The sequence below is a fragment of the Lithobates pipiens genome, unplaced genomic scaffold (assembly GCF_037356315.1).
Source record: "Lithobates pipiens isolate NorthernLeopardFrog02 unplaced genomic scaffold, aLitPip1_a1.2 Scaffold_18, whole genome shotgun sequence".
Classification (NCBI taxonomy): domain Eukaryota; kingdom Metazoa; phylum Chordata; class Amphibia; order Anura; family Ranidae; genus Lithobates; species Lithobates pipiens.
Window position 1 is genome coordinate 260,933,301 of NW_027507758.1, and position 19,995 is coordinate 260,953,295.

The 19,995-nt window shown below is 41.9% G+C and overlaps 1 protein-coding gene across 14 annotated transcripts in view; it reads left to right on the forward strand.

Annotated features, from left to right (window-relative positions):
* EPB41L2 (erythrocyte membrane protein band 4.1 like 2) overlaps positions 1–19,995 on the forward strand; it is a 351,078-nt gene that overhangs the window by 125,446 nt on the left and 205,637 nt on the right. For all 14 annotated transcript variants that reach the window (XM_077486872.1, XM_077486875.1, XM_077486879.1 and 11 more), the window contains one exon: positions 9,000–9,188. In XM_077486872.1, coding sequence (XP_077342998.1) covers positions 9,000–9,188 — 189 coding nt within the window. The remainder of the gene's footprint in view (positions 1–8,999; positions 9,189–19,995) is intronic.

Consider the following 19,995-nt stretch of genomic DNA (forward strand, 5'->3'; position numbering starts at 1 on the left):
TTCCACCATTGCATTTTTTTTTTTTGCATCAGATTGGCATCACATAGAGGCTCGGACTGATCTGTAAATTGATAGTGCCCTTTTTGATCCCTTTTTGTTTGACCCAGCTTCATGTACATGAATTCTCTAAGCACGTGTCGCTTGTCTTTTTGGTGCAATGGTATAAAGAAAAACTTTTGTCTGAATCTTATGTTTTTCTTTAATAATGTTTTATGTTTTCTTCCCTTTTTCCAAAATCCTTGCAAATTGCTTATTGCTTGGTTCCCCTTTTTCTAGGATTTCAGAAATATTTTGATTCGCTCCATTTAAACCTACCAAAATTAGCTCATCCCGAGCAGGTGACTAGTTAGAAAGGAGGGTGAGGCGAACGTGGGTTTGTTTGACCCTGATCTGCCTACACTGCTATGTTGTGCTATTCATTTATGCTTTTGTTTTAAACGAATGTGCACAGCATTAGCTATACCATGTTACAGTAATTTCTTTCTACCAGTATTGGGTGAAGATAACTTTTGCATTGTCTCTACCTTCTAATACTTTCATTGCTTATGTTCTCCTTTGCATACTTTCAGCAGTGTCATAGACATGCCTTTATTCTAAAGGTTCACTCAGCTCTCTTCTTCTTTTTTTTTTTTTTTTAACTATTGATCATCTTTAAATGTCAAACTTTGAATAGAACAAGTTTTGATGTGGTTTTTGAAAGAAACAGAATATCCTAACTGTACAGTACTAAACACAGGCTTGATATTCATAAACCCTGGATTATAGTACCTTCATGCAATTGAACACTGGCAAAGCTTCTGTGAACACATACCCTGGATGACTGCCTATAACCCTACCCTACTACTTATTCCCTTAGTTTTTGCTAGTGTCTTTTTTCCCTTCTGGTGAAATCGCTCTGGGATTATTATTTTACTTTATGTTCAATCAACTCTTCAAACAGCTCTTCTTTGTCTTCTAATAAAACAGAAGCAGTGCATCTGGATTGGTGCAACCTTGGTGAAGCTTGAGACGTCAAAACTTTTGGGAGGTGTTGTATGGATGTCCTGTAACATTGCTTTCAGAACTGGATCCTGCTTGAGCACTCACCCTAGCACTTGGTGGAATGTTTGTAGTTAGCTGCAGGGTGTTTCATAGGTCCAAGGCCATTGCCCATCCCTCAGACCCTGAAGACTTCTTCAAAGGTTTGCTCAATGTGATCAGCAAAGGCTAGACCCTATAATAGGGACCAGCAACATGGACAGGATCACCCTTTTTATTGGACCATTACTGTAGCCCCATAACAAATGTAAGACATATTGGGGTTGATTTACTAAAAGCAAATCCACTTAACACTACACGTGCATTGCAAGTGCAGTCGCTGTAGATCTGAGGGGAAGATCTGAAATGAGGGGAAGCTCTACTGATTTTATCATCCAATCATGTACAAGCAAAAATGCTGTTTTTGTATTTTCCTTGCATGTTCCTTTCAGATCTACAGCGACTACACTTCCAAGTGCACTTGCAGTGCAAAGTGGATTTGCCTTTAGTAAATAACCCCCATTATCTGTTACTTGCTATACACTTATCTGTATCCCAAATGATATTCATTTATACATTAAAACTATAAAGAAACCAGGAGTGTGTTTAACACTTAGTCACTTATACAATGTTAAACTTCAAATTTGGCGGTAAAATTCCATCATCCACAATTTGCTGCCACTTCTTCCTAGGGACTTTTATAATGTACTCAGGTGCTTTGTTCCCCTTTTGCCACAAGGAGTTTGTTACAAGACAGTCAACTCCAGGAATGCTGTGTACACGTTCCTATTCCTGCATGATATGACAATGCTTCCTTTGCACTGGAACAGGACTAATAAACACTGGTCTTTGCATCTGTATCAAACCCCATTGCCAGCATGTGACAAATGACTGAAGTAGACTTTCTGCAACTTTGTCACATTTTGGTATTTGCTCCTAACCTATTGACCATCCTCAGCAGGTTTGCTACTATCTCAGGTCTCACAATATAACTGATGTCGTAATGCATGCCCCCAATGACATCAGTTATTATGAAACTCGTAGGGCGGAGCCAACATACCCGATGTTGTCACGCTTGCCTGTCCTGCATGTAAATGGGATCCTGTGTATACACTGATATTGAGTTCTACAGCGCTGTTTTAAAAAAAAAAAAAATTATCACACCTTGAATTTTATTGCATCAGTAAACGCATCTCAACGGTTTTAGGCTTTGTGGATTTCTTCCTGCTTTTTATATATGATCACTTCCTACTCCATCATGCTGGCTTGAAATGCACCAGAATTACCTGTGATTCCTTGGGATCTGACTATTTTCAGACCTGGTGGTCTGTCTGTAGCATGTGACTGTAATAGGGTCCATCCTTTCTGGTAAGAATCCATCTCGTTTCTGATAGTGGAGCACGTAGTCGCACTGGATTTCAGACACAAATTTTTGTCTTTTCACACGTGATTCCTGGATGACAAGATTTGGATTCATACTATCTACTGTATTCCTTTGTTTTAACACTAATACTAGCGCTGCAAATATTGGTTCATTACACAGTTTGTCTAACCGTTTTTTGCCAGCAGCTTTATAGTTTTGCCAGCGTGTACTCCCATTCCTACACAATATTATAGGAAGTAACCTCTTTGTGTTCTGCTCAAGTAATGACCAATATTTGCTGTACATCATTTTTTAACCCAACATATTGACTGATCCCTCTTAGGCTTTACGTTTTTTTCCGTTATACAGTTTAAGGCAAGGCTCTATGAACTATAACGCATTGTTACCCTCATATGTAACCTAAAAGGTTGATTGTGTATGTATTGTACCTCAACAACCGATTGCACTGAATTGAGATCTGTACTTCTGTTGGTTGTACATTGGACATGCATACAAAGTGCTACTGTTGCTGTTCAATTTATGTGATTTTTTTTCTTGTAACCGTAATAAAATATTTGAGCAAGGAAATAATTTTCACCTCTTCTGGACATCATTGTTGCTATTGCAGCAATTCCTGTTTATCAAACCACAGCTATATGGGACTAGGGCAATAAACAACCAGCAGAATTCTGTCTTCCAGAACCGTACATTGGCAGAGCGCATATAACGTTACCCTTCATTTTGTTTGATGCCTTAGAACAAATCATGACACAAATCTCCAGAATGGCTTCAATGGCCTTTGGAGAACGTCTCCTTGGTGAGGTACTTGGCACATCAACGCTCCACCTAGGCTTCAACTTCTAAGCCAAAAGTCATCCCTTCATTTCGGCCCAAGAATTAAACACAAAATCCACCAAGTCTACTCCAGAGCCTTCCCAATGAAGGGGCACCCTCATGCCTAAGAGTGTGGGGACATCTGTTATGGTTTTGCCTTTCTCTGTCACAGATGTTCCAGAACTGTGGATTCAATCGGTGGTTGGAAAGCGGTACAAAATAGTGTTTCATTCTCTACCCCTTCACCACTTTCTTCTCTCAAACCAACCAAATCCTGCTTAAAGACCGTCAGATTTGCAGAATGCCCCGAACTATTTTTTATTCAGGGAGTTCCAGTACCTCTGGAGGAAAAAGTTTGGTTAAAGTTGAAGTTAAAAGGATTATATTCAAACCTGTTAATGGTACTAAAACAAAAAGGGTATTTGTCCCGTCCTGGAACAAAAATGCCTAAACTACCTTGAAGTTCCATAGTTTAATTTGAACGTCCCAGGTCAGTTATCACCTCTTTTAACCACTTCAGTCCTGCAAGGTTTTACCCCCTTAATGACTAGGCAATTTTTTGCGATGCGGAACTGCATTATTTTAACTGACAATTGCGCGGTCATGCGACGCTGTACAGAAACAAAATTGATGTCCTCCCCCCCCCCCCCCCCACAAATGGAGCTTTCTTTTGGTTTTTATTTTTTGTGCTATTAACAAAAGAGCGACAATTTAAAAAAAGAAAAAAAATATGAAAAATCTATAATTTATTTTTCATCAATTTAGGCTAATCTGTATTCTGCTATATTGATTGGTTTGTGTAAAACTACAAACTATGGGGCATTTATTTTCTTTACTAGTAATGACGGTGATCAGGGATTTTTTTTTTTTTAGCGGGACTTTGACATTGCGGCGACCAAACTGAACATCTGACATTGACACTTTTTTTTTTTTTTTTTTTTTTTTTTTGGGAACCAGTGACCTTTATTATAGTGATCAGTGCTAAAAATGTGCACAGTTACTGTACTAATGATACTGGCAGGGAAGGGGTTAACATTGGGACAATCAAGGTGTTAAGTGTGTCCCTAGGAGGTGCTTGCTAACTGTGTGGGGGATGGTCTGACTGGGCTTAGCGGGAACAGAAGATCTGTGTCCTCCCGTCAGAACTGCGATCTGCCTTGTTTACATAGGCAGATCACTGTTCTGTCTCTCTGGGGAGTGATGGCCGGTGGACATCGGGTCCGCCAGACCCACTGATTGGCTCCCTTTCTGTCCAATGGGTGTGCACATGTGCCTACAGTAGTTATTGCACAAAATTATATACAGGTATATGATTTTGCACGTTACACACAGTATATATGCAATAGGCAGTCTTTAAGTGGTTAAACAAGGTGAATACCTAGCATTTATAAATGTTTAAGATACATTTGATAGAAGCATATTCACATTTACCTACCTTGTTGGCTCTTTCTTTGCTTCGCAGTAGAAGACAAACACTTATAGTTTGTAATAATGCCATTTGGCTTTTCCTCTGCTCAGAGTATTTACAAAGGTACCTGCACCCTCTCTTGCCCGTTTACAAAGTCATGGCGTCCAGGTCCTCTGGGATTTAAACAACCTTCTTGCGAATGATCTCCCTTCCAACTATCTGCAAGTGTCCACAGGACTATTTAGATACTTCAGGTTTTTGGTTGGCAATTGACTTTTAGAAAATTGCGCTGTGACTTTCCCATCACCTGGAATACTTGGGTCGCCTTCTAGATCCAGCCCAAACTGTATCTTCCAGAAAACAAACTGGTCTCTATCAGATCTTCCGCTTGGGCCTTAAAGGCAAAAGACATCCTGCTGTGAGATTTTCCATGAGAGTTCTGGGCTACATGGTGGCCTCCTTTTGAGGATGTTCCATTATCTCAAGTCCTTTCAAGGCCTCTCCAAAGATATTTTTGTTTTTGTGTTACAAACATGCTCTATCGTTTCACCTTTCTGTGCTCCCTGTGCTCTATCCAGCCAGGCAAGGAACAATGGGGCTGTCATTTCTACCATACATTGGCAGGTGATGACGACAGATGCCAGCCCCTCAGTCTGGGGAGGAGTGTTCCAACCTGGAACCAGGTAAACAAACATATTCTGACTTCTAGGAGATTACTCCTGGCTCCTTCCAAACCCTCACTAGACTCAATGGCATGGAAGGGGTCTTTTATTTTGTTCCAATAAAAGCAAGAAAAACCTCTTCCAAAAAAATTTGCTGTTGTATCTGTAAAATCTTTCTTTGACTTGTGTTAAAATAGATAGGCACTTCAAACCAAGGGATTACTCTGTACCTTTTTTTTTTTTTTTTTTTTCTGCCCTTCCAACAGTTTGGACTTGACCAAAACTTGGCCTTAAGTACTGGTTTTGGTTTTGTCCATTTTTGTTCAAAAACCTCTAGCTTCATTTTCCATTGTAAAAAAACTTTTCTCAAATTAAATTACCCTTGCAGCACCCTGTGCTTTCCTGTGACCTCAGTTTGGTTCTCTCTGCCCTACAGAAACCCTGTGAATCCACCAGGGAATTTCCTTTTAAATGATCTCTTCTGCAAGGTAGCCTTCTTGGGCTGTCATGTCTGTGAGACATATCTGAGTTTGTTCACAAGGGTAAGGTAGTCTTAACCCCAGACCCTCCTTTCTTCCTAATGTGTTGTAGACTTCCACCTCAACAAAGACATATCGTATTCCCTTCCTGCTCCTAAGCACCCAAAGGAGATTGCTGTTCACTGTCTGAATGTGATCAGAGCCATCAGTATCTCTAAAAGCTACAGCCTATAGGAAGACGGACTTGCTTTTTTTGTTCTAACCTCAGGACCTCGTAAGGGACATCTTGCTTGAAGATCCACCATTGCTAAGTGGATAACACAACTTATCTCAAGAGCTTAGATCAGTGATAATCAACTAGGGTTCCTCCAGAGGTTGCTAGGGGTTCCTTCAGCATTGGGCCATTTCTGACTCTCTGATAAGTTCCCACCGACACCATTGATCTTTTCAGCTATCTGTAAGGGGGCAATTCTTCCCAATGATCACAAGTGTAAGGACCTTTCTTCCCACTGATCATCACACTAATGTATCATGAGTTGTTGATTTCTAATTTGTAGCAGGGGTTCCTCGAGACTGGAGAACTATTTCAAGGGTTCCTCTGTGTCGAAAAGGTTGAGAAAGGCTGGCTTAGATCCTAAAGAATAAGGGACCTCCTGAAGTAATATATGCTCACTTCACTGGGTCAGTGGGCATTTCCAGAGCATTCCAGCATCTATCCTCTGTGGCCCAGCTTTGTAAAGCTGCACCTGGTCTTTTGCTCATACCTTTTCCCGTTCTACCAGGTGGGCCTCCAATCCTTTGCTGATGCAGCTTTCAGCAGCAGGGTTCTTGCAGCAGCATGCTGGGTTTGATCCATTGACCCTTGTTATTATTGGGCCAGTTGGCACAGTTCTGCTTTGCCTTGATGCTTACCCTTCTCATTCATTGTTTGGGTATGTCCTGAAGTCTATGAATATCAAATCTGTGTCCTACACTATATGATTAAAATAAAAGGAATTTTGACTTACCTGAAAATTCTATTTCTTGGAGTATAGTACAAGGCACAGGCCACCCTTCCTTCTGTTTCTATGTTATTCTGTATTGCTTTCTAAAAAAAGGCGGACTCGTGGAGTGAGGTAGGGTTATAGGGGGAGGATCTTGAAGTGTGTACTCAAAAGCTTTGCCAGTGTCCAATCACCTGAAGGTACCAGACTATAACCCAGGGTCTGTATAAAGCCTGTGTCCTGTACTTTTTTTTTCTCCAAGGTATGGGATTTACAAGTAGGTCAAAAGTACTTTTATTCTTCCGTATAGTATTGATTTGTGCAGGCTTATGTAAAGCTGAATTCCAGGTACAAATAAAAGGCACACATTATTGCAATGCTGTAAGCTGAAGTAAATCTTTAAATGAATCTTTTTATATGCAAGCAGTGTAAATTCCTGCATTAGACATGGTATCAGCCTTATTTTAGTCCACTGTACAGCAAAGTTCAGAGGGGGAGGGAAAAGCTCATAAGGAGCCACTCTGTTAGTGCATAGAGCATGTTGAGAGGAGTAGAGTGCAGGAGACCAGAGAGATGTTCACGTTGTGTTGCTTTTCTTTTCACTGTCCAGTCAAAGGGTAGGGTTGCTGTGTTGCTTGAAATCTTCAGTCTTCTGCTGCTCCCTCCCCCCACTGGAGATAGTAATACGAACAGCTGCACCTGTCACAGGTACTTGTCAAAAGTGGCAACTATGCCCACCCTTCCTGCCCCACTGTGACATTCATATAAACTGTGGTTTTGGTTCCCACAATGAAAAACGACCTATGAATGGAGGACTGTCTGTCCTACATTCATAGATTGTGTTTCATTAACCTCCCTGGCGATATGATTCAGTCTGGATTTAGGTGCTGAAAGCGGTACAATTATTTTGCATGGAAATTTTGGCATCTTATATTGTAGTCCTGTAATTCTTAGGAATAACTCTCTTAAATCTGTTCAAACCAGAGTCTAGCAGACATCCCGGGTATGATAAAGTTTATAATATAATAAAGAACAATAAAAAATATTCAATAATGTAATCCAATCCTAAAACACTGAAAAATCTCCAAATTCCAGGCAGAAAAAACAGTATTTATAATATAAAAGTGCATGCAGGGCACTGCACAGACCACTAGGGACAAAGGGGGTGTGTATTTTTTAATACAGCACTGTAATCTGTAAGATTACAGTGCTGTGTGTTTTGTGTACTTTGACTTTTTCGAATTTGCCGCCGTTCTCCGCTCCCGTGCGCCGTAACGTCGCAGGGAATGGAGCTCGGTGGCATTCGGCACTGTGAATCGAGCGGAGGACAGCTCAATCACACAGCGCAGAGGACATCACTGGATCCCAGGGGACAAGGTAGGTAAGTCTCACTGTGTCCTCCCTGCATCCAGTGATGCGATCCTGAGTCTGGCTCGGGGTTACCGCTCCTGTCAGTAAAATCCCAACCCGAGCCAGACTCGGGATTACCGCTAGGGGGTTAAGAGATCCGATAGTGCAGCTTCTGTGAATGGATCAGGGAGAAGGGGGATTTTCAGCACTTTTTGCAAGTTCGTGTGACAGTTGCTGTTTGTAATAACCCCCGCAGCACCAGAAGATCACAGCTGTGGGGGTATTCAGGGAGAGGAGGTTCGAGAATGAAAGATTTCAAGAAACAGTTGTCACCAGCACAAGGGGAACTTTTTGTTTACGTAAGTACTGTCCCTGGTGCTGATTTTAAAAAGAAAACTTGTAAACCCTTACATATACCCAGTGAAGTGACTAATACTTGGGTGATACACAGAGAATAATCAAATCCTTCCACATAGGTTAGTGTACCTCTTTATCTGCAGCACTAACTTCTCTAAACCAGTTATAGGTCCAGCGTTTACACAGCATCCCTGAACTTCACAGAAGCTAGGGGGCTTTAGCTAGGGAGCTGAAATTCTGCAGAGCTCAGTGAGAGCTGATTGGATAGAAGGGACACACTCCCCTTCACACAGGAACAGAGCTGAGGCTGTTAATCACAGGCCGTGTGCTGGAGCCCCTTCCCCTGTCACCTTTTTACTTTTTGATGACAGGAAAACTTTTGAGAAGTTACTCATGCAGGTAGCAGACTAATGAGGCAGCAGTCAGAAATGACAGTGCTCTGGATTAAGACAAGTACACATTATAGAAGGATGTGCTTTGTTCATATTTCATGTCTGAGTTTTACAGCCACTTAAAGCTTTAAATAAACAATTGTTTTGTTTGCAGCCTTCAAAAGAGGAAAACCTAGGAACAGAAAAGGTGGAAGAAGAGGTGAAAAACGTAGAACAAAAGGTGACAAAAGTTAATCAGTCTGAAGCCAAGAAGGAGAGTTCTTTCAAATCCCCGAGAAAAATGAAAACTGTGCCATGTAGAGTGACCTTACTGGATAAAACAGAATACACATGTGATGTCGAGGTAGGTGGAGTTTGGAATATCATTATCTTTTATTATTAATCCTTTGTTTAAAGAGTCCCCTTCGCCAAAGTTAGGAAATGCAGGTAAAAGCACAAAAATAAGTACCGGTATTATAAATGCTTGCTTCTGAGTTTATTTTCATCAATTAGTTTTAATTTGTTTGCAGTGCACCTCTGGACTTGCTAGAAAAATTGCCTAGCTGATTCCCTAGCACCCCTTTCTCTTTGTACATCATAGGTCATCCCTCTTCTAGGGGTATCTAATTACTCTGGGATGTCTCAACTCCTCCACCCCACCCCCCTTTTACCTCACTTTTATGTAGCTGCATGGGGAGAAGCGACGGGGAATAATATATAGTTTCACTTAAAGGGGTTCTAAACCCTTACCATATACCCAGTGAAGTGACTGGCTTCAGGTGATGGAGATGAAATCAATCGATATTGTTGTCCCTGTTTATCTGCAGTCTTTTCTCTACATCTGTTGAAAGTGCAACATTTATAAAGTATTCCTGAGTTGACAGAAAGAAGGGGGGAGAGCTGATGTTACACTCTGCAGAGCTCATTGAGGAGAGCTCTGGAATCGGCTATGCCCCCCTTTCACACAGCGCACAGGAACAAAGCTGAGGTGGTTAATCAGCTCCCTCACCTGCCACCTTTTTTTCTCTTGGTGTCAGGCATACTTGTCAGAAGTGATTTAAGCTGATTGTACAGGAACTGGTAGCAGACATAAATTACTTAGATGGAGATTTACTAAAGTGGTTATAAAGCCAGAAGGTTTTTTATCTTAATGCATTCTATGTGCAGCAGCCCCCCTAATACTTACCTGAGCCCATCTAGATCCAGCGATGTTGTACGAATGTTTCTGCTGCCCAGGACTCTCCACCTCACTGGCTAAGACAGTAGTGCAGCGCCATTGGCTCCTGCTGCTGTCAATCAAAGTCAGTCAGCCAATGAGAAGAGAAAGGGGGCCAGATTGCTGCTCTGTGTCTGAATTGATATACGGAGCTATGACTCGGCTCAAGTGCCCACATAGCAAGCTGCTGGCTGTTGGGGCATTCAACAGGAGTGAGGGGCCAGCAGTGCTGACGAGGGACCTGAAAAGAGGAGGCTTCGGGCTGCTCTGTGCAAAACCCATTACACAGAGCAGGTAAGTATACCATGTTTGTTATTTTTGCCTAAAAAATCACTTAAACCTGGAGGGTGCAAAATCTGGTGCAGTTCTGCATAGAAACTAATCGGCTTCTAAATGCAGCTTGTTCAATTAGGCTTTGGCAATGAAATCTGGAAGCTGATTGGTTTCTATGCAGAACTGCACCAGATTTTGCACCCTCCACTTTTAGTACATAAACCCCTTAGCGCTCTTAATTGATACAAGTACACACTATAGAAGGATATATATATAACACCATTTAAAGAAGGACAGAACAAGCCTCTAGACCACTAGTAATGCCTAGATGCCAATAAAATGATCTCATGCTTGTACAGGTATTAAGTTTCCGCCTTCATGAAACTCAAAGAAAAGTGCTAGCCATTTTGGCTACAAGAACCAGCAGGGGACAGTGAGAAGGCCCCAAAATGTCTGCTGGGTTTGATCTACCTCTCATAAAAGCCAACATTCTAGAGAGATGCCAAATATTCCTTCTGATTGTTCACATGTTGGGCTACATGTCCATGTAAATCTATATTTGCTGTGCATTTAGAATCCAGGAGAAATACACAATTGTTATATGGTGCCTGATTGCCACAGCTGAACAGTTATTGGTATTGTCACAATCAGACTGACACGCTAGTGTCGGAAATTGTATCCCTGACACGGCGATCAGAGCCATTGCAAGCCCTCCTCTTACCCCTAGTCAAAGGCCACGCTCTGGTTAATTAGATATCTGCATAATTTACTGATAAGGACCGGTTCACACTGGTCCGACGTGCGCGCCGACTTCAAGAGCACAAGTCCAAGTCGCACGACAGTCGCAATGGTTCCCTATGAGAGCCTTCTTAACTGATTTGACTTGTGTCGGCCGACTTTGAAAATGCTTCCTGCACTAATCTGGTCTGACTTGAGGGCGATTTAAGCCCATTGATTGGAATGTACCCCACGCCAAATTTCATATCAGACCCTTATCCAAGCTAGCAGGTCAGGATGGCCGGGGGGGGGGGTCCCCTATAGCCAGCTGCTTACTCTGGGGGAACTCGCCAGGAGGGAGGGGCCAGGTGCAGAGCACTCTAGAAGATGAACGGCACTGCTCTGTTCGAAACCTGTACAGTATGTATAACATGTTTTTTATTTTAATGAAAAAAAAAATCCATGACTTTAATATCACTTTAACCACTTCCTGACCGGCCTATAGCAGAATGACGGCCGGGCGGTGGTTCGGTTGTTGTGTGACATCCAGCAGGATTAAATACTCAGGCACCTGCGGGAGCATGCAGGGCGACAATCAGTGGTGCTGCTTGTCACTCTGATGCACCGATCAGAGGCTCCTTACCACGTTATCAGTTGTGACCAATCACAGCTGATCACAGTGTGAACCAAGAAGTGCCGGTAAACTGCTTTCCTCAGTTTACGGTGACAGGGAGAGCAGATCTGCAGCTCTCCCAGTCAGAGGGGGGGGGGGGGGGGGGGTCTGTGCTTATAATAATTACATTGATTATCAGCACAGCCCCCCATGAGAGGTACCACAACAATGCCAATCAGTGCCCATCAGTAACACCTGTCAGTACTTCATCAGTGCCCATCAATTCTACATATCGGTGCCGCCTCAGCAGTGCCGGCCGGTGAAAGGGAGAACAAAATTTTATTACAAATGAAGAAAAAACTTTTTACTTTCAGTCTTTTTAAGTTGAGCAAACGATAAAAACCCCAGTGGTGATCAAATACCACCAAAAGAAAGCTCTATTTGAGGGAGGAAAATGATGCAAATTTAGTTTGGGTACAGTGTTGCATGACCGCGCAATTGTCATTCAAATTGCGACCGCACTGAAAGCTGAAAATTGTCCTGGGCAGGAAGGGGGGTATGTGCCTGGTATTGAAGTGGTTAATCCAATTACAGATACAGTGTATAATTGTGTGGCTAAATGTATGCTACCATAGGTAAAAACAAAGTCCTTGAAGAAGGGCAAGGTATGTTTTAGGTAGAAACATACAATGGAAAAGACAATAAATATGTTCATTGATACAGAGTTGGCTGTTGTACCATCAAATGTGAATTCATATTGACCTACTTTAAAACCAGGCAGAGAATATTTTGTTATCTTATGTCAATGTGTATGTTCACCAAGCATGGCATGATGCTGTCCTTTTCTGTTATGGCAAATGAACAGAGGATAAAATGTGCTAAGTGTCTTTTCATGTCGCATATCTTTAGTAACAGACTCTTTCGTGATCTTGCATGTTTCTTGCAGGATAATCTGACGTTCCATTTATAGATAGTGGTAGATTTTCAGACTAGGCAAGAAAAAACGCATCGTCAAGGAGACCGCTGCTGACCTATTTTTTTTTTTATATAAAATCCCTTCAAGTGCTTCATATGCAGTTTACTCACCTGAAAGCAAGCGATTGCGTGATCTTATTTGACAAATTACAGTCTAATTAATGACCTAGAAACTGCTCGATGTACACATTCCTTATTCATACTCTTGTGCTTTTACAGTGCAAAAATAAATATTTTATTGCAGAAGGCATTAAAAGACTGCCTTGCATGGCTTTAGTTAAGCATGTCTGAGCAATTGATGCACATTTAAGCTGACACGAGATTCATAGCTGCTTGCAGTTCAAGACCATTTGTTGTGCACCCCAAGGAAAAAGCTACACTGTGCACAGTACAGAGGAGAGGGAGAGCTTGTATTTCCTCTACTTGCCTCGCATCCTCCCAAACATCTGATGGGGGTTAGCTGGAACTGACTATTATGGAGTGCTAGAGTCAAATTCCAAATATACCATTGTTGCCTAGTGATGATAATGATAATAAAAATAGTACATGATGTCAACCACTTCAGCCCTGGACCATTTTGCTGGTCAAAGACCAGACCACTTTGTGCGATTCGGCACTGCGTCGCTTTAACTGACAATTGTGCGGTCGTGCGACATGGCTCCTAAACAAAACCTTTCTTTTGGTGGTGGTTGATCACAACTGCGGTTTTTATTTTTGCTCTATAAACAAAAATAGAGGGACAATTTTGAAAAAAACGCATTATTTTTTACTTTTTGTTATAATAAATATCCCCCAAAAATATATAAAAAAAACGTTTTCCCTCAGTTTAGGCCGATACGTATTCTTCTACATATTTTTGGTAAAAAAATCGCAATAAGCGACTATTGATTGGTTTGCGCAAATATAGCGTTTACAAAATAGGGGATAGTTTTATGGCTTTTTTTTATTTTTTTTTTTTTTTTTTACTAGTAATGGTGGCGATGAGCGATTTTTATTGTGACTGCGACATTATGGCAGACACATCGGACATTTTTTTTTACACTGGCAGTGAAGGGGTTAACCAGTGGGTGGCAGTGTAGGGGTTAAGTGTTCCTAGTGGTGTGTTACTTACTGGTGGGGGCTGGGCTTTAATTTAGTGAACACTGATCTCTGCTCCAATCACATGGAGCAGAGATCAGCATCACTAGTTGCTAGGCAGAATGGGGAAATGCTGTTTACAACGGCATTTCCTCGTTCAGCCGCCCCGTGAGACGATCGCGGGTATGCCCGCGGCGATCAAGTCCGCGGGACCCGTGACCGGAGTCACGGGGTTCCCGACCAGCATGCGAGCGCGCCACCACAGCGTTAAAGATTGGCCGTACCTGTACGCCAATATGCCTGCCCGTGCCATTCTGCCGACGTACACCGGCGTGCGCTGGTCGGGAACCGGTTAAAGGGTAAGTTTACCCTTTCAGAAAAATCTGTAAGGTGAACTTATACAGGACCCCCCCCCCCCCCCCTCAGTCCTGCTGACCTGGAGTATGGCGATCGCCTGTGTGTGTGTGTGTGTATATGTATGTGTGTGTGTGTGTGTGTGTGTATATATATATATATATATATATATATATATATTATAATATAATATAATATCTGAGTTACAGATGTGTTTGTGAGAAAATAGAGATAAAGGAGTATATCAGCCAAAGGCACACGTGCTTTTGTACAATACGAGAATGTAGTAATTTGTACCTAATGAAACCATAAAATGGGAATAGGTATACTGCAGCATTGCAAGACTTAACCCAAGTGGAATTTACTGGGGAAACCAACATCAGTATCAGATCTCAAGTTAGAAGACCAAGCACTTTCATATACAGTGGGTAAAATAAGTATTGAACACGTTACCATTTTTATAATTCTAAAGGTGCTATTGACATGACATTTTCACCACATCAGTAACCACCCATGCAATCCATCCATCCATCCATCCATTCTTGCATACGAAGAAACCAAAACAAATAAGTTCAGAAATTAACTTATGTGTAATAAAATCTAATGACACAAGGAAATATTATTGAACACATGAAGAAAGTAAGGCGCAAAAAGGCACGGAAAGCCAAGACACCAGCTAAAATGTTGGTAAATAAAAAGCAATCCTGTCTCTTGTCAGTGCAAATTAATATAATATCAGCTGGTTCAGTCTTAACTGCTGGCCCATAAAAAGGTGTCTCATTACCAAGGTGTCACAAGAAGCATCTCATGATGGGTAAAAGCAAAGGGCTCTCTTATTGCAGCAAAACAAACTGATGGAATTGGTTACAAGGATTTCTAAACTTCTGAATGTTCCAGTGAGCAGTTTTGGGGCCATAATGCAGTAGTGGAAAGAACATAATTTCACCATAAACCAGCCACATCCAGGTGCTCCTCGCAAGGTTTCTGGCAAGCGAGTGAAAGGAGGAGTGAAAAGCAATATCAGAGTTGTCCAAGAGCCAAGGACCACTTGTGGAGAGCTTCAGAAAGATCTGGAATTAGCAGGTACAATTGTTATAAGGAAAACAATAAGTAATACAACCGCCATGGCCTGTATGCATGCTCACCAAGTAATACTCCATTGCTGAAGAAAAAGCATGTTGAATCCCTTTTAAAGTTTGCACAACATTTAGACCAACCCTTTTCAACCAGGGTGCCTTGAGGCTTATTCAGGGGTGCCTTGGCAAAATGGCTAAAAATTGCCAAAACTTTGTATACAAGACAGCATGTGGATTAAGCATGCCTTTTAGTTACACAAAGTCACAGGTTTTCATTGTGCATCATTACAACCTTCTAACTGCCAGCATCCCAACGACCAATAGCATCATTAAAGTGGAGTTTCGCCATTTTTTGTTTTTTTTTAATACATGGATACTTGCCTGTCCTGGATGCCGGCAATGTCGGTACCCGAAGCCAATCTGTCCCTCTGCTGTCGAGTGCTACCACCGCCATTCTGCGGTTTCACTTCCTGATTCCTTACTGCACATGCGCGACTCACACTGCACTATCCCACTGGTCCCTGCTGTTTTATGGGACCCGTGTGTCTGCCAGAATACAGTGGGGGAGGGGGGAAGTGGCGTAGATACCCGGGGGTGGCTTGGGTATTTCTGCCCGGAAGTGGGAGCAAAATACCTGTATTAGACAAGTATATGCTTCCCCCCCCCTCCCTCCCTCCCCCTTGAAAGGTGCCAAATGTGACACCGGACGGTGGGGGGTCAGAGGATCCGGAAAAGAGGAAGTTCCATTTTTGGGTGGGAACTCCACTTTAGGTTTATAAGGAGGATGTCAGTCGCCTGCAAAGCATCCTTGTTAACCCTCCTATGCCCCTCTCCATCAGAGTTGAGAGTCACATTAGCTGAGTGACGGAGAAAAACTTAGGGAGAAGACAAACATTGGAATGCTAGTCAGTACCGCTTTGCAAAAGTGTATTTGCTTTGGAAGAATAAACCACCTCTATCGTTGGGTGTCCTACTTGTGTGGATGATGTGAATTATGTAAAATCATTAGAATAGTTCTTACATTTTAGACCGACCGGCCCTGGATGCTGACCATAGAGATTTCCGGTGGGCCAGATGGTCCCCGGATTATCTATGATCGTTTGGAGGCCGTGCGTGATGTTCTAATGTCACGCCCGGTCTCTGCATTTAAAAAAATGCCACCGCCTCGGCTGTGAAGCTGAGATCTTTTTGATTTCAGGCTTTCTACCCTAGAGGTGAGATCTGGGGACTTACTGACCGCAGATCTGACTGTAAAGAAGACCTGTCGAACACTATTCCTATTACAAGGAATGTTTACATTCCTTGTAATAGGAGTAAAAGTGGTTAAAAAAAATGGTGTCAACATGGAAAAGTAAAATTAACAATAGAAAAAAAAGTAGAGTCCCTATCTCCATGTTCTCGCTCACAGAAACGAACGCGTATGTAAGTTGCACCCACATATGTAAACGGCATTCAAACCACACATGTGAGGTATCACTTCGAATGTTAGATTGAGAGCAATAATTCTAGCACTAGACCTCCTCTGTAACTCAAAACATGTATCCTGTAAAAAGCGTCGCCTATGGGGATTTTTTAAGTACCAACGTTTGGCGCCATTCCACGAGCATGTGCAGTTTGGAAGTGTGGCATGTTGGGTATCTATTTGGCGTAACATCATCTTTCACATTATACAAAAAAATTGGGCTGACGTTACTGTTTTTGCCAATACCATTGCGAGATAAAAAGTTGCGAAGACCACAATCTTATTCTCCAGGGTCTCTACTAAAAATATATAATGTTTGGGGGTTCTGTGTAATTTTCTAGCAAAAAATATTATTTTTACATGGAGAGAAATGCCAGAATTGGCCTGGGTGGCAAGTGGTTAAAGGGTGCCTTGACTGTAAATAGGTTTAGAACCCTGATTTAGACAAGCCTGTAAAATATAGTCTGGTCAGATGAGACCAAAATGTAACTCTTTGGATGCCCTAATACACACCATGTTTAGAGTGGCACTGCACATCACCCCAAAAACACCAAACCAGTAGTGAAGTTTGGAGGTGGGAACATCGTAGTGTGGGGCTGTTTTTCAGCATAAGGTACTGGCAAACATCATATCATTGAAGGAAGGATGAATGGAAAAATGTAACAAGACATTCTTTGGTTTTAATTATTTTTATTACATTTTTCACATTTAATAAAATCTTACATACTTTGCAAAACACTTTGCAAATCATTCATAATAATACTCAACAGTTTCAGGGTTCACATAAATACATAAAAAGAGATTTACATTAGTTATTTGACTGGATCGATCCTTAACATACATTTGAATTCACGAAAAAAAAAAGAATAAATATATCTATACCTATTCTTGATGAAAATCTGCTGCCAGACATTTCAGCAAGACAATGATCCCAAACTCAAAGCCAAGGAAACTCTCAATTAGTTTCAAAGAAAGAAAATAAAGCTGCTAGAATGGCCCAGCCAATCAGCTGACTTGAATCCAATAGAAAATCTATGGAAAGAGCTAAAGATCAGAGTCCATAAGAGGCCCACGTAACCTTCAAGATTTCAAGACTGTGTGGAAGAATGAAATAGGAGGGCTTAAGGCTTTGAGCCCGACAGCATGGGAATGCGGTCGCCCCTCCCTTTATTAATAAGAGAATAGAAGCAATAGTGTAAATATTTAGGGCTATATACAGGTTAATGTATTTGGGTTAATGTCCCTTTAAGAGAATGGCAAATTGGGCTGGGGGCGGGGTTAAGGGTTGCAAGGCTATTGGTGATATCCCAAATGGTCATGTGACCCATGGGGAATGTTCTGGAAAGGGGCTTATTATATATAGGAATCTCTCACAGGTGCACTCACACCTGTTCCCAGCCAGGCAGTGACGGTGCAACAAGCTTTGCAACAAGCTCAGTGAAGGTGAAAACAGGCTCCTGAAGTACTTCAGTCATGGCTATGAAAACCTTAATGAGGCAAGTGTTGGAGAAAGCTGGGGATAAAGGTGGAGAAGAAGGACTTAGAAAATGCCTGGCTTTGGCAGAGAATGATAATGAGCAAAGTATTTTGTCTGAGGTAAATTCAGTACAGTATCCGGTGGTATTCCCCTGTAGTCAGAGGTAGAACAGCTGTTAATGACATTCAAAACCGCCGTACCCGCTGCCATGAACAGTCTCCGCAGCTGCTGGTGTCACAGGACAGAGAAGACAGCAGCACAGCATGGCTGGAAGAACCAGCAGCCACTAATGCAGCATCAGGTCAGCTTGAGAGAAAAGAAATAGAGGGTCCGGTCCCCATCGCCGCCCAGAGGCAGTGCTGGGTGGGCTAGAGGAGCGTCAGCTATACAGAGGACAGAGACAGTGTCTGCGGTTGTGAGGAGAGACAAACCCTGCCCAGTATTATTACCACAGCATGCGGCTGCAAGCAGTGTGAGTATCACAGACCTCCCGCGGATGGCCACTGGAGGCAACAGAGAGCAGCATTATGCTGCTTCAGATATAACAAATGCTCCAGCGCCCCCCTTGGCGGTATAGGTGAGTTAGCATACACACTTAATAGCATTATGGAATCCATTAACAGATTAGCTGACACTATGAATACACCTGCAATTTAAAATAGTAATTATTGTAATGTATGGTCTAATCAAAATAGACATTCTGTCAGCTTAAACAATATAGGTAGTGTTAATAACAATCAGTCAGCTAATGTTAATTCACAATATCTATTACCAGCTGAGATTAATATATCTAGCGCATCGGTACCAGAAGTGTGCTTTAAAGAGACATTACCATGTGAGATCTCACCATTAGGTTACCACCTTACTCCTCAGACTAAGCAAAAAATATGGAAAGGTCAATTCGTAGATATTCTGTCGCTTATTCCATAAAAAAAAAAAGGAATTTGTCAACAGAAATGACGACAAAAAAAAAATCAGATGAGAAAGATGAGGGTGATAGGAGAAGACCTGTGGCGAGGTCTTTTAATAATTAGTGGCAGTCATTTGCAATATACTCCAGTGTGCTAGATGAGAAGCACCCAGAGTATTGCAGCGGGCTGTTTCAACACATGGAGCATGTGCTAGAAGCGTATAAAAGTTTTTTGTGGGTCTAGAATGGTTTCAATATGATGAGGCATTTAGAAAAAATTATCAATCTACCCATCATTGAAGTGGGGCAATAAGGACGTCGGGTTGTGGCTTAACCTGATGGTGCTACAGAAATTGGGTTCATTAGGCAGCAGCCACAATCTACAGTGTCCCCTTATAAAAGGGTATACTGCTTTGCTTACAATGAGAACCAGTGTAAATGGGGGGGGTTTGTGCAAGTACAAGCATGAGTGTTCTGGGCCCCACCCTTTGATCAGGTGTTTCAAAAAGGAATTCCAATATTCAAAGCTCCCAGAGGGCTATTTATGCAAAAAGCTCACACCCCAGTGAAACTAGCAAGTATGCAGCAATGGTTGGACATATATCCAGACCAGGAGACAGCCAAGTTCCTAATTGAAGGTTTCTCCAAAGGTTTCCCTTTGCCAGTATTTCAGGGGGAAGGGTGTGAGCCAGTTAAAAATGTAAAGTCAGTGGATACTTACACACACATTGTTAAAGAGAAGTTAATTAAGGAAGGTAGGATAGCAGGTCCATTTGATTCCCCTCCTTTCTCACCGTTTAGGATATCGCCTTTAGGCATCATACCCAAAAAAAAAAAAAAAAAAAAAGAGCCAAATACCTTTCGCCTAATCCACCATTTATCATTCCCAAAAAGTCGTTTGTTAAATGATGAAATAGATGCTGGCATGTCATCAGTATCATATTGCACATTTGAAGAGGCTATTCAGCAAATTAGGAAGTTTGGGAAAGGTGCGTTGCTTGCGAAAGCAGACACAAAGGCG